General features: G+C 40.9%; 2 protein-coding genes and 1 long non-coding RNA gene across 5 annotated transcripts; 1 reads left to right on the forward strand and 2 right to left on the reverse strand.

The window, feature by feature from the left end:
- Positions 1–3627: 3627 nt before the first annotated feature.
- Positions 3628–8379, forward strand: LOC104223700 (pentatricopeptide repeat-containing protein At1g74630). 3 transcript variants are annotated; one of them, XM_070160583.1, is made up of 4 exons: positions 3628–5870; positions 5959–6750; positions 6938–7080; positions 7415–8379. In XM_070160583.1, the coding sequence occupies exon 1, from the start codon at positions 3716–3718 to the stop codon at positions 5648–5650; it is 1935 nt and encodes a 644-aa protein (XP_070016684.1). In that variant the 5' UTR covers positions 3628–3715; the 3' UTR covers positions 5651–5870; positions 5959–6750; positions 6938–7080; positions 7415–8379. The 3 variants fall into 3 exon arrangements, with proteins under 3 accessions (XP_070016684.1, XP_009773472.1, XP_009773475.1); XM_009775170.2 differs by lacking the exon at positions 5959–6750; XM_009775173.2 differs by lacking the exons at positions 5959–6750; positions 6938–7080.
- Positions 8380–10210: 1831 nt separating this feature from the next.
- Positions 10211–11921, reverse strand: LOC138868131 (uncharacterized). The gene is made up of 3 exons (XM_070159291.1): positions 11291–11921; positions 10691–11189; positions 10211–10382 (listed from the first exon to the last, which is right to left on the reverse strand). The coding sequence occupies exons 1-3, from the start codon at positions 11919–11921 to the stop codon at positions 10211–10213; spliced, it is 1302 nt and encodes a 433-aa protein (XP_070015392.1).
- Positions 11922–12342: 421 nt separating this feature from the next.
- On the reverse strand, positions 12343–13298 carry LOC104223702 (uncharacterized). Its single transcript, XR_011403086.1, has 2 exons — positions 12866–13298; positions 12343–12610 (listed from the first exon to the last, which is right to left on the reverse strand). It is a non-coding gene; the product is annotated as an uncharacterized lncRNA (long non-coding RNA).
- Between the last annotated feature and the right edge of the window lie 962 nt (positions 13299–14260).

The raw sequence follows: 14260 nt of genomic DNA on the forward strand, positions 1-14260 counted from the left end.
TTTTACCCGTTTGATCACGGGCCCCTGGGGAATGTCGGTCCCCCCAATGATCATATGAACGATGTGCTGAGGTTTTGCTGCCCCGTTTCCCCTGTCTGCCTCTCTTTCATCCCGGGTGGGATTTTTCCGAGTTTCCTGTTGATTTTCTTAGCATGTACTCCCATTAATATGGGAACTAACATCAACGTGTTGGGCGTTGCATGAGACCGTACCCATGGGGATCGGTTTTGGTGCACTCTTAGGGTTTTGTGGTGGTACACCTATACCTGGAACAACTACACCATTCTCTCCGTGGTTCTTAAAATCGTTATTTTCATGTGCGTTCACAGAGTTAGACATTTTGACCTAAAATCAAAGATTCTTGGACAAGAAAAAGTGTGAAAGATAACTTGCGTTATGTAGTAAACCAGCAAGAAAAAAATCACTATTATTTTTAGCCCCACGGTGGGCGCCAAACTGTTTACCTTGAAAATCGTAATTACAATTAGATTTGATTTTGTGGTTCTAAAAATATGTAATTTATTTTTATGCTAGTTATTAGGCAGTAGATGCTAAGTATAAGACTAGAAAATGAGATAAGAGCTTGAAGGCAGTATGTTAAGCAAGCCGAGTGGCCGGGATTCGGGGCCTCAAGCTGGCCTATATGGGGCCTCGAGGTCAATCTAAGCGCTTTGCTGTGACCGGACGATGCAGATCTAACAATTCTAAGAGCTTTTATCTGAGCTCTTTATGATCAATAATGAGCAATAAATGAACAATTAATGGAATACAATAAATGTAAGCAATAAATGTAAATAATATAATCAAGGGAGAGTGTGTTTAAGTTAGAGAGCAGAGAATGTTCTTGTATATTCAATGTTGTGTGTGATATCATATGTGCAAAAAATAGCAAAGGTCCCCTTTATATAGGAGGGGGAAATCTCAACATAGTACATATGCATTTATTACAAAGAAATGTAGATGGTACAGCTACTTAGCAGTCTGGTACAGACTGGTACTATTCTTGTAGGTGTTGTCAGCTTTGAGCACGTGCCTAGGGAACTTCCCGTTTATGCATGATAACCATCGATTTGTGCTGCCCCGAGGTTGGACATAAAGAACCCTCGAGGTCAAAACCTCGAACTGTGCCCCTAGGCCTTCAAGGTGAAGCTACGGAAAGATATAATGATCGTAAAATCGAGCTCTCCGATTTTACCCGTATACAGTCTCCATCGCATTTATTTTATTTATCCTGTCTATTTTACATCCAGGTAGATGTATTATATTGTACTTCTTAGTAGATGCTCATGCATTTGTGATACTGGATTTTGGGATATTCTAGTTGATGTTTATGGATTTGTATAATATTGTCATCTTTTATTTTTTATATCTTACTAATTATGTATGCACATATGGTTTTCAATGCGTAAATTTCTTTATTTAATAAAATTTATGATTTCGAAAGTAATAGAATAATTAATTCACGTGATAGTTCACTGTTGGCTTACCTAACGGCGAAGTTGGGCGCCATCACGACCTATAGTGGATTTTGGACCGTGACATGGTTACGGAAAGAGGTAAATGTCGTGTTTTAACTTTGACTTGAGGGAATTACTTGTTAGTTCTATTTGCTACATGAATTTTATGGGGACAACGTGTATACAAGGTGACATTGTCATGAGTTAAAGCATGTGGGTGGAAATTATCTTATTGTACCATATTGTTTCATTTACTATGCCTTAGTTGGATTGTTCTTCTTTAATTGTTCGCTTTCGTGTTTATTGCTTATTTTGAAGTTGTAGTGATATTGAAAGTTGAATTTTCTTATTCTAGAACCATTTGAAGTTGAAATTTGCTTCCCATACTTTGGGTTATTAATGTTTCTTGGTGAGGAAGAGTGAAAAGCACGAAGGGTGTTCCATGGCATATTTGCATATTGTTATCATTGATTGAGTGAATACGAGGATTAAAACACGAGGATGATGTTGTGTATGTGCTTTATTCATATATATTACATGGTGAGGATTAGAGTAAAAGCACAAAAGGTGATGCCGTGTAATTGCATTTATATTATATGATGAGGATGGGAGTAAAAGCACGAAGGGTGATGTCATGCAATTTGATGATTTTATTAATTTTACTTGATACTTGGATTGTGAATTTAATTAACTTGGCGGTTTTGTTCATTAATTAGGAAAGAGACTTACTTGGTGATTCTGTACTTATTGTTCTGTTTTCCCCCTTTTATATTCCCCCACCTCATTATTACTTTTAATGTTTTACTTGTTATTTTTGTTGCTTTATATATATATATATATGCACAGGTTTTTAATAGGTGTTTTGTCTTAGCTTCGTTACTACTTTGTCGGGGTTAGACTCGACACTTACTGAGTACATTGGATCGGTTGTACTCATACTATACTTCTTCACTTTTTGTGCAAATGTTGACGTTGGTACTATGAGAGTACCGAGAGGCACTTAGCGATTCGAGGTAGAGCTGCATTCCGTTCGGAGGCCTTAGAGTCACTTCCTATTTCTTGTACTATTTCTATTTTTTTCCCAGACAGTGACGTATGTCTTTCAAACATTGTATTTAGCTGGATGTAGACGCTCATGTACTCGTGACACCAAAATATGTAGATGGTTTATATTACGTCTTTGATCAGTTATCAGATATCTATTGATTTTCTTTTTATATTATCTGTTTATGTTGGCTTGCCTGACATTCGGTATTAGGCTCCATCACGACCCCGCGATTGGTATTTCGGGTCGTAACAATGGTTTTATGATATTTTTCGAGTTGGTCATGAAGAGTGTATATTTAAAAGTTAAGTGTGGTGTATTAAAGTGCTTAGAAGAGTTAGTCACCATTCCAAATATATCCTACTCATCTCTTAGCTTACATTATAACCCGTAAAGACCTAATTAATCCTAGACTTCGTGAGCTTAAATTCGTAAAGACATACACTATGAGCATGCCTATGGTACGACCTGGGGATGCACAGAAATTTCTTTGTGTGAGTGAGTGATTCTTTGTTCATATATGGAATGTCCTTAAATTATATTAGAATTCATATTTGAATGTGCCTACTATATATTCTTTTGTTCTTTGGAGAGGCACATGATTCCACGATGGATATGTGACTTTAGTAAACTTCTCTTGTTGGGTGAGTGCACGGGTTGAGAATGCTTAGTGACGACTAGCCAGTCTTTGAGGTGGAGTGGTAATAGGCAGTTTATTTGAATTTGATTATACTTTGACATATAGAAGTTGGAAAGTGTATGCAATGGCTTAATTATTTGTATCAATCATGGTCGTATGTGTAGTGTATAAAATTGCAAAATGCTCCTCAATACATTATGTCCTATGTTGCATTGTTGGGTTAGCAATATTTTAAATTGCTCGAGGATGAGCAAGAGCTTGAGTGTGGCGTGGTTAAGAAATTGTTGAAGTTTCTTTCATATGATTTTCTAGAAGTGTTTTGATGAGAAGTATAATAACAAATTATTATTTTAAATTTCTTGACTCAAGAATATCTCGAAAAATATTTGGTTGGTGGTAAATATAATCCAAAAAGATGATGTTAGGGATAATTATACTAAAAAAATTGAAACGGAAGAGAGTAACTTGTTTTTTTTGTGGATAATAGAGGGGCAAGTATGACCCGTAGTAGCATTTTGCCTTTCTGAAAGGCTATACTTTTCGCTCCAAAATGTTTGAAATGAAGTTCAGAAAATGAACAGTGCAGCAGAAAATCTCTGCCTTTCCCTCTTAAGCAACTGCAGAACTCTCCGAAACCTCAAGCAAATCCACGCCTTCGTTTATAAATCCGGCCTCGAAACCGACCCATTAATCGCCGGAAAAATCCTACTTCTTTCCGCCGTTCAAATCTCCGACGCTATTGATTACGCTCGCCGTCTCTTCATCCACAACCCAAACCCAGATGTGTTCATGTACAACACCCTCATCCGAGGTGAATCCGAGTCAGATTCACCCAATAACTCTGTCAGCTCGTTCGTTCGCATGCTACGAGAATCATATTCCCCTCCGGATAGTTTCTCTTTCGCTTTTGCACTCAAAGCAGCGGCGAATTTGCAGGGTTTGAAAACTGGGTTTCAGCTGCATTGTCAAGCTATGGTTCGCGGGCTTGATACCCATCTCTTCGTTGGGACTACATTGGTTAGTATATATGGGGAATGTGGATATGTTAAGTTTGCTCGGAAGGTGTTTGATGAAATGAATGAACCAAATGTCGTGGCGTGGAACGCCATAATTACAGCGTATTTTCGTGGGAATGATTTGAGTGGTGCAGATAGAATGTTTGGTTTAATTCCAGGCAGGGACTTGACTACTTGGAATGTGATGCTAGCGGGGCATACTAAAGCAGGGGATCTTGAGCGTGCGAAGGGGTTGTTCTTGCAGATGGCGAGTAGAGATGATGTTTCTTGGAGTACTATGATTGTTGGATTTGCTCATAATGGATGCTTTGATGAGGCGCTGCAGGTTTTCAGAGAGTTGGTTGGGAGTGGAAATAGGCCGAACGAAGTGAGCTTGACGGGTGTTTTATCTGCGTGTGCTCAAGCTGGGGCATTTGAGTTTGGGAAAGTTTTGCATGCATTTATAGAGAAAATGGGGTTTGTTTGGATTAGTTCTGTGAACAATGCACTTTTGGATACTTATTCCAAGTGTGGATATGTGTTGATGGCTCGTCTTGTCTTTGAGAGAATGCCTGGGAAGAAAAGCATTGTTTCCTGGACTTCTATGATTGCAGGGCTTGCAATGCAAGGATATGGTGAAGAGGCGATAAAACTTTTTCACGAGATGGAAGAATCTGGGACCAGACCTGACGATATCACTTTTATTTCGGTCCTTTATGCATGTAGTCATGCTGGTTTACTTGAAAGAGGTCATGAGATTTTTAGTAAAATGACAGGAATTTATAACATCGAACCAACGATTGAGCATTATGGTTGTATGGTTGATTTGTATGGCAGGGCTGGTCAGCTTCATAAGGCATATAATTTTGTGGTTCAAATGCCAGTACCACCCAATGCCATTATTTGGCGCACACTTCTTGGAGCTTGCAGCTTTTTTGGTGACATTGAATTGGCCGAGCAAGTAAAGGAAAGACTCTCTGAGTTGGATCCAGACAACTCTGGTGACCATGTTTTGTTGTCGAACATTTATGCAGTTGCAGGGAAATGGAAGGATGTTGATACGGTGAGGAGATTAATGGCTGAGAAGAATATGAAGAAAACTCCTGGTTGGAGCATGATTGAAGTGGACAAGGTCATGTACAGTTTTGTTGCAGGGGATAAACTAAATGACATTACTGAAGAGGCTTATAATAAGCTAACTGAGATAACGTTAAAACTTAAAGCAGAAGGTGGTTATGTACCAGAGGTAGGCAGTGTTTTGCATGATATAGAAGAGGAAGAAAAGGAAGATACCCTGTCTAAGCACAGCGAGAAACTTGCTGTTGCTTTTGGAATGGCAAGGTTATGTAAGGGAAGCACCATACGAATTGTAAAGAATTTAAGAGTGTGCAAAGATTGTCATAGTTTTATGAAGTCGATATCTAAAGTCTACAAATTGGATATTGTGGTTAGGGATAGAAGTCGATTTCATTCTTTCAAAGAAGGTTCTTGCTCTTGCAGAGATTATTGGTGAGTGATGATTGATGGTCTGATCAAATTGGTAACACTCCCGTTTTCAGGGAAAACAACATTGACTGTCAATAAAAGACCCACACTATGGATGCTATGGAATGCTCCATTCTGACCATTGCAATGAAAGACTATGGAAAAGAAGCAGTCAAACATGTATGTCAACCAATAGACTTGGAAAAGGCTAACACATCATGGAATTTTTGCTCCTTCCAGCTCTTCAGGTCTGCTATAAGGATTCTGCTTATTTAATAACTGAGGTGTAATGGCACTGAGATTGCGGTGCATTTATTTGATTTTTGCTTTATGCAGCATGTCTGTTCACTTCCAGAGCCACATCTTTTATTGCTGAACATGCTAGTCTTATTAATCAGGTCGCAGATGCAAATGAAAATAGTGTGAGGGAGACTACTTAATCGTACGGCATTGTCGATAGTATTAGATTGGTATGCAGTACATTTTTATGAGTGAAAGACATAAATGTCTGTCTTCAAACTGCAAAGTTCAGGAAATTATGGCTAAAACCAAAATGTGTCACAGGTTTATAATTTTTTCTTTGCAAAATATTCTTGTTTGCATACCCGAGATTACTGCTGCTTATATTCCTTCTATTTGTATTGAGGAATTGAATGCCAAGACATATATTGCAATAGGAGTTCTGGGACCAGGAACAAAAGAAACATAGTTCGGAAACAGTCCATAAGTATAATTTTCTGAATAAAAATTTAAAAGACAAATTTCGGCCAATTAGCAAGTACATTTTCACTTTCTTTTATCTTTTACTATAACATAAAGACCAAAATAGGAAATTCTTGTTCCTTTCTTCCCATTTGACTTATGATTCTTGTGCCATTAACAATATAACTGCAGTCATGATCCATCCCCTCCCTCTTCTCTTGTCACAGGTAATTTAACCAATTTGTCAGTGCCTGAAGTTTCATAGAAGCTTAGCAATGATCTATAATGATGTATCATTGTTTTGGATTGCTAGATTCTAAAGTTCAAATTCCTAAATGGTTTTTATATGCTTCTCTTCTAAATCAAGCACAGCATTACACCTCTTGGTTTTTCCCTTGGAAAGTTTCTTTTGAAGTTTGTCCAAAGGTTGTGCCTTGTTCTGCTGGTAATTTTGTCCTCTTTTTCTGCAATGTATCTGTTGTTAATTGGCTCACTTTATGCCACTTCTGCACTAGATTATGCTTGTTCAAATTCGTTGATAGCTTCAAAGCGCTCCATTTCTATTGGGGGTGTAGGAGTGCGCTTTGCTAATACTTTCAAACAAATGAATCAGATGAGAGATGATATACTGCTGCTATAGAAGCAGTTCGTGTTGCAGAGAAGGGCTTGCTAAGCCTGCTGCTGCTTGCTCCCACCTAGGCTGCTCCACCTCTGACCTCCTATTGGTTTTGGAAGATATCCTAATAGGGAAGCAAGGTGAGCCTAGATCTTTCCCGACCTTGCTCCTTCCCAATTCATGTTCAACAGAAATCTCAACAGTTAGCTCTGTGATACCTGCTGGCCTAAGATCAACATAGATAATAAAAGGACAACACAATTGTGAAGTGTCTGAACTAGTCTATGTTCAATCACTTTTTATTCTTGTCGAATTGAAGTAGGATTCTGCTGCATATTATCCATTGGGTAAAATATGTGTTTTGACTGCTAGAACATCCAACTTCCGATTGCAAATTTTCATATTGAATAGAATTTTCTCCACATTTGCAAATGCTATTAACCATTTTGTTTGATCGATTTTGTGTTATTGCAGGTACGGTCTGCTAAGGGGGGACACTAAGGGACCAACTACTCTCCTGCTGTGGCTGGTGAAACTCATTGAAGAGCCATCAATCATGGTAATTGTGTGCCCCCGCGATTCATTCTTTCCCACATACTAGATCCTTACAACTTTTGAGGTCTTTAGGTTAAGATCCCCTATAATTTAAAGCCATCTTGTGAGTCAAGGAGATCTTCTCTACAATAGGTAGTCCTTTAACAAAAGCTTAATAGTTATTGAGGAGTACTGAGATTCAAAGAGCTAGGCAAAGTGTCTGTTTGTGAGCGAGGGAAGTGAAACACAGTAAGGGAGAGGGATAAACTTTTTTTTGTATCACTGAAATTGTACGTTGAACCCTCTTCGTCTTAGTGTCTTAAGAACCTGACTAGGAGCAAAGAAGACCGGGATAAAAGAGATTTCACTTTCGGCGATTCAATTGGAATTTTCTATCCAGATACTTAAATGTCTTTGTTTGGATGATATAAAGTAGTATATGTTAGCAATGAGAAGGAAATTGTGACTCGCAATATCACTGAGAGCAGCTATGCACTTATAGAGCGGGTAGTTGGTTGCCTGTGTTCTTGCTGATTTCTTGACTGGTTTACTTGACCCAGTAAAATGGGATTTGTCCAATTTTTGTCGAGGTGAATAGTTGGATACTGGTCCTTATTCTGGAAACTGTAGGTTCTCGAAAGTGGTCAAAAGCAGAAATAAAAGCTCTCAGGGAGACCAATGGGGTGATCAACTATGTTGAAATCCCTGGTGCTGCTCTCTTTCCCCAAGAGGATGATCCTGACTCCTGAGATAGGTGCAGATCAGCTCTTCAGTTTCTACAAGAGAAATTTGAGCTATAATCCTACAATGGTTGTCAGCTCCAAGTCCTTAACACAGGACTGATGAAGAGGTCAGTGGCTTACATGATAGTTCTGTTGATCTTGAGCAACGTGCAAAGACATATCTCTATTATTGAAGTTCTACCTCTTTAAATCCTTCCTAAGATAAGAGGAAGTTGAGTATGAAAACCATTGTAAGACTTGGTACTTATTTAATCTCCAATTGCAGCCCCTTAGTCCACATCAGAGATGCACTATACTTTTGTAACTTTGCAGGGATTTTGTGAGGTAATAAGTATTCTATTTGACCTTTAGGGGCTTAATATAATGAAGTGTCTCCCGTATGATCCTTCAGTTGATCAGCTCCACTAGCACTGAAAAATTATGTTAGATTTGGCTAGCAACACGGAGAAACTGTTTGCAGATAGTAAGCCTTCTTGATATCATGTGCAGTGAGTTGATTACAAGCATTTCTTGCTATCATATGTTATATTTGTCTTTTTTCTTATTATACCCTTACCGCTTTCTGATTTAGTTCCTGAAGAACTAATTTGCACCACTGATATTAAGCTGGTTAGTATCCGTGTCGTTGGCAGAAGTTGCATTCATTAACAGTGCTTGAATCAATAAAGCACAATGATTTATGAATACATGTCGAAAGATGAGGTTTCAATCAAGATATTTAGAACGTAGTCAATGGAAACTTCAGAGCAATTTTTATGGGGCTGGGATCAATCAACAACAACAACAACGGCCCAATGTAATCCCACTAGTGGGGTCTGAGGAGGGTAATGTGTACGCAGACCTTACCCCTACCCCGAGGGGCAGAGAGGCTGTTTCCAGGAGACCCTCGGCTCAAGAGGACGACAAGTGACGATATATTAGTACCATCAGTAGAGTCATAATAAAATAACAACAATATAGGAAATACGAAATAGATGGAAAGTACAATAATAATTAGTAGATAAAGCGATGCATCAGTAGATAACCACTAACATCCTAAAACTAAATCCTAACTGTCTAGTCCTACTCGGGTGCGCCGTAGAAATATTTGCAACTTCCTCCTAACTTACAACCTTAATGCTCGACCTCTACAATACCCTGTCAAGGGCTATGTCCTTAGTAATCCTAAGTTGCACCATGTCCTGCCTGATCACCTCTCCCCAATATTTCTTGGGCCGCCCTCTACCTCTCCTCGTGCCCACCATAGCCAGTCGCTCACACCTCACAGGTGCATCAGTGTTCCTTCTCTGAATGTGCCCGAACCACTTGAGTCTTGCTTCCCGCATCTTGTCCTCCATGGGGGCCACGCCCACATTCTCCCGAATATCTTCATTTCTAATCCTATCCATCTTAGTATGCCCGCACATCCACCTTAACATCCTCATTTCTGCTACTTTCATCTTCTGGATGTGTGAGTTCTTAACTGGCCAACACTCAGTCCCGTACAACATGGCAGGCCTAACCACTACTCTATAAAACTTACCTTTTAGCAATAGTAGCACTTTCTTGTCATACAAGACTCCTGATGCTAACCTCCATTTCATCCACCCCACTCCTATACGATGTGTGACATCCTCGTCGATCTCCCCAATCCCCTGAATAATCGACCCAAGATACTTGAAACTACCCTACTTGGGAATGACTTGAGAGTCAAGCCTCACGTCCACTCCCACTTCCGTCGGTTCGACGCTGAACTTGCACTCTAAGTATTCCGTCTTAGTCCTGCTCAACTTGAAACCCTTAGACTCAAGGGCCTGTCTCCAAACCTCCAGCCTCTCATTGTCGTCGTCTCGTGTCTCATCAATCAGAACTATGTCATCAGCAAATAGCATACACCATGGCACCTCCCCTTGAATATGATGAGTCAATGCATCCATCACAGGGCAAATAGGAATGGGCTGAGCGCAGACCCTTGGTGCAACCCCATAACAACCGAAAAATGCTTTCAGTCGCCTCATACTGTCCTAACCCGAGTCTTTGCTCCATCATACATGTCTTTAATCACCCTAATGTAGGCAGCCGAAACCCCTTTAGCCTCCAAGCAGCTCCATAGAACCTCCCTAGGAACCCTGTCGTATGCTTTCTCCAGATCAATAAACACCATGTGAAGATCCTTCTTCCTATATCTGTATTGTTCCACCATCCTCCTAAGAAGGTGGATAGCTTCTGTGGTAGAACGCCCCGGCATGAACCCGAACTGGTTGTCTGAAATAGACACCGTCCTTCGCACTCTCATTTTTACCACTCTTTCCCAAACTTTCATGGTATGCCTCAGTAATTTGATACCCTATAATTGTTACAACTTTGGATATCACCTTTGTTCTTGTACAACAGAACAATTGTACTCCACCTCTACCCCTTCGACATCCTATTCGTCTCGAATATAACATTAAATAACCCAATCAGCCTTTCCAAGCCTGCTCTACCCACACACCTCCAAAGTCCAACTGGAATTTTCTCAGGCCCGGTTGCTCTGCCCCTACTCATCTTGCGCATTACCTCCATGACCTCCTCGACCTCAATGGGCCTACAATAACTAAAGTCATGGAGACTGTCGGCATTCCTCAATTCACCTAGAGCAATATCCTGATCCCCTTCTTCATTTAGAAGTTTTTGAAAGTAGGTCTGCCACCTCCTCTTAATCTGGTCATCCCCCGTCAAAATTTTGTTGTCCTTATCTTTGATGCACCTCACTTGGTCCAGATCCCGGGCCCTCCTCTCTCTCGCCTTAGTTAGCCGGAATAACATCTTCTCCCCGTTTTTGTCCCCTAGTTCCTCATACAGACGAGCAAAAGCCGCAGTCTTAGCCTCCGAGACTGCCAGCTTCGCCTCCTTCCTTGCTACCTTATATCTTTTACTGTTCGCTCTCCTTTCCTCCTCGCCAGTGCTCCCTACTAATCGCAGGTACGTCGCCTTCGTCGCTTCCACTTTGCCTTGGGCAATTGCATTCCATCACCAGTCTCTTTTGTGTCCACCGGTGCGGCCCGAAGATATCCCTAACACCTTTCTCGCCGCCTTCCTTATAGTCTTATACAGTCTGCCGTCGTCGACCACATAGTGTTTGCATCCCCATTACTCCTCCAAGCTCCCATAGCCGATAACCTTCCTTCCAACTCCTGAGCTTTATCCTTAGTCAAGGCGCCCCACCTGATCATCAGACGACCTCTTACTGGCCTATTCTTCCTCCTTATCATAATACCAATGTTCATCACCAGAAGCCTATGCTGCGTTGCGAGGGTCTCACCTGGGATAACCTTGCAATCCTCGCACAACCTTCTGCCACATCTCCTGAGGAAGAGATAATCAATCTGGGTCTTCGCCATCGAACTTTGGAAAGTAACCAAATGCTCCTCCCGCTTCGGGAAACTTGAGTTCTCAATCACCAGCTCGAATGCCTTGGCGAAGTCCAACAGCAAAGTGCCCCCTCTGTTCCGCTCCCCGAAACCAAAGTCGCCATGCACCTCAGTATAACCACCTGCAGACGACCCAATATGACCATTGAAATCTCCTCCTATGAATAACCTCTCGGCAGGCGGAATACTACGCACGATCTCATCCAACCCCTCCCAAAAGCGCCTTTTAATCTCCTCATCCAAGCTTGCTTGCGACGTGTACGTGCTAACGACATTTAAAGTACACTCACCAACCACTAACTTAATACTCATTAATCTATCATTCACCCGCCTAACCTCTACCACAGACTCTCTAAGATGCCTATCTACCAAGATACTCACTCCATTTTTACCCCTCAGGACTCTAGAGTACCACAACTTATACCCATCTGCGTCCTTCGCCCTCGATCCGACCAAGCTAGTCTCCTGAACACACGCTATATTAATCTCCCTCTTCTGGAGGATCTTTGCCAACTCTATAGACTTACTCGTTAGTGAACCTATGTTCCATGACCCGATTCTCAACCCATAGGCTCCCTTTTCCCCTCTACCTCCCTACCTCCCGCCCCACCCCTCGTCCCATGCTCTGCCCCACCCGAGGACAAGCCCTTACTCTATCATCCCAGACTACAGCCGTTACACCTACGACAAGCTAAAGAAGACTCGCTAGCACACAACGATCAGCGATCCAAACTAGAAGGAAACAAGTAACTACTAGCACACTAGTTGAATGATTGAACTAGTGTGAACTAAAGTGACATCAATTTAGCTAACACCAAAGGAAACAGTAACACGAGAGGTACCAACTTCCGAGAACAGAACCTGTGATTGATTTGATGTACTCGATGTTGTTGCACACTCATGTCTGGCTTCCCACCGCCCTTTGCTGACACTTTCCCAGGCTGCTCTCCTTTGCTTTTGCGCTTGCGCCCAACTTGTCTCCAAAAACTCGGAGAATTTCCCTAAAAAATACAGAAAATACCACGTACCAAAAAGGGGATGTCATCGCTATCACTGATGTAGCCTTGACAGTAGCAAGGGGAATTGGGGGGGGGGGGGGAAGGGGTGATGGCTGACAATTAAAAGAAGAAGAAAAGGGAAGGAGAAAATGGGTCGCCGGAAATTGTTTGCGGGGTGGCTACCGCAAATCTGGCGGTGGTAGGGGAGGAGGAGGGTTGGAGATGGGGATGAGAGGCGGGGGAGATGGGGTGGCTTACCTGCCTGGGTGGGGTCGCCGGTGTCGCTGCTGGTCGCCGGTGTGATTTGTCATTGACCATTAGTCACAAAGCACTGGTGATGGCGAAGGAAGAGGAAGAGCGCCGAAGAGAGAGAAACGTAGGAAAAGAAAGAAAAAAGAAGCTCACTGGGATCAGTCAACGAAATAAAAAATATATATGATGGGAAGGAGGGAAAGAGACTCCCGTATGAAGTATGCTATTTCCTTGCTTTGCTGAGGACTCTCAGTATATGATTCAACTCTCTGATTAGCTTAGTTGTTGAATTCGAGGGAACTCTGATGAACAATTAGTGAAAGGGTAAGGGTAGGAGGAATGGAGTAGGCTATATGCTCGGTGGAGTTCCTATGCTATTACTCAAAAACAATTTAGCGTATGAATCTATAATGACCTCTGATATTGGAGAAGCTAAAGTGCATAAATTGGGACTTGGACATGATAGATAATGGGCGTTATACTTGACTCTGATTTGTAAAAAACTATTGTAAATGTGAGAAAACTGCTTTCGCCTCACTAATAAGGGCCCTTGTCCCCGAGTAGGGGAAAAAAAACAAGAAAAGACAATTCATTAGTAACTCCAGAAACCGTAATAGTAACAGAAGCATAACAACCAAAAGATAAATGACATGCAATAACAGTAACCAGTAACTAAGGCTCGGGGCTAAGATAAACAGCAATGATAGTGTTCATATTTAGACTTCTATTTTCTTTTATTTTCATTTTTGAAACTTTCGGAGGCATAATTATTTAAATATATTCTCAAAACGCTTAATGCTTATTACATAGTGTTAAATGATTCAAAGTCCGGATTCAAAAGCCAAGTTCACAGTTCTGTTACGTATTTCTGTTGTTCCTAAGCTTGAGGACTATCATCTTTAACAGAGTTGATTGTATCCCTTCAGTTTGGTTCATTTCATGATACTGGGGGAATCATGCCTTCTCATTTTAAGGGCAAGGGAAAAGACCAGATGTATTTGTTTGAGTATCTGAGATTTGCCATTTCTTCTTTATGGTGAGCGGTGACTGTATGCGTGTGAATTGCCATTTCTATGGCAGGTAACTTTGACTTTTTTCACTTACCATTATTTTCTGATTAAGTTTATTAGCAATTTACTTCATTTGGTTAGATATTGTTCCTTGTTGTACTTGTGTCACGATCCAAAATTTCAACCAGTCGAGGTCGTGATTGCCCTAATGCAAGCCAACACATAACAGATAATACAAAAAGAATAGCAATTTACGACTAACAGCAAGATAACAATATAAGTAAAACAACTCGAAAGGTATACATAATAAGTCTAGAACCAACATCTAAGCAAATTATCCCAAGATATGGAGTCACAAGTACATGAGCTTCTAGAGTTTACTACGTATACT

Source organism: Nicotiana sylvestris, chromosome 10, assembly GCF_000393655.2.
Source record: "Nicotiana sylvestris chromosome 10, ASM39365v2, whole genome shotgun sequence".
NCBI classification, from domain to species: Eukaryota; Viridiplantae; Streptophyta; class Magnoliopsida; order Solanales; family Solanaceae; genus Nicotiana; species Nicotiana sylvestris.

Coding starts and splice junctions, on each gene's coding strand:
- LOC104223700 (XM_070160583.1), top strand. CDS start 3,716: ATGAACAGTGCAGCAGAAAATCTCTGCCTTTCCCTCTTAAGCAACTGC.
- LOC138868131 (XM_070159291.1), bottom strand. CDS start 11,921: ATGAGTATTAAGTTAGTGGTTGGTGAGTGTACTTTAAATGTCGTTAGC. Junction 11,190..11,290: donor GTGGTCGACGACGGCAGACT/GTATAAGACTAT, acceptor CAATTGCCCAAG/GCAAAGTGGAAGCGACGAAG. Junction 10,383..10,690: donor ATTCCAGTTGGACTTTGGAG/GTGTGTGGGTAG, acceptor GGAACAATACAG/ATATAGGAAGAAGGATCTTC.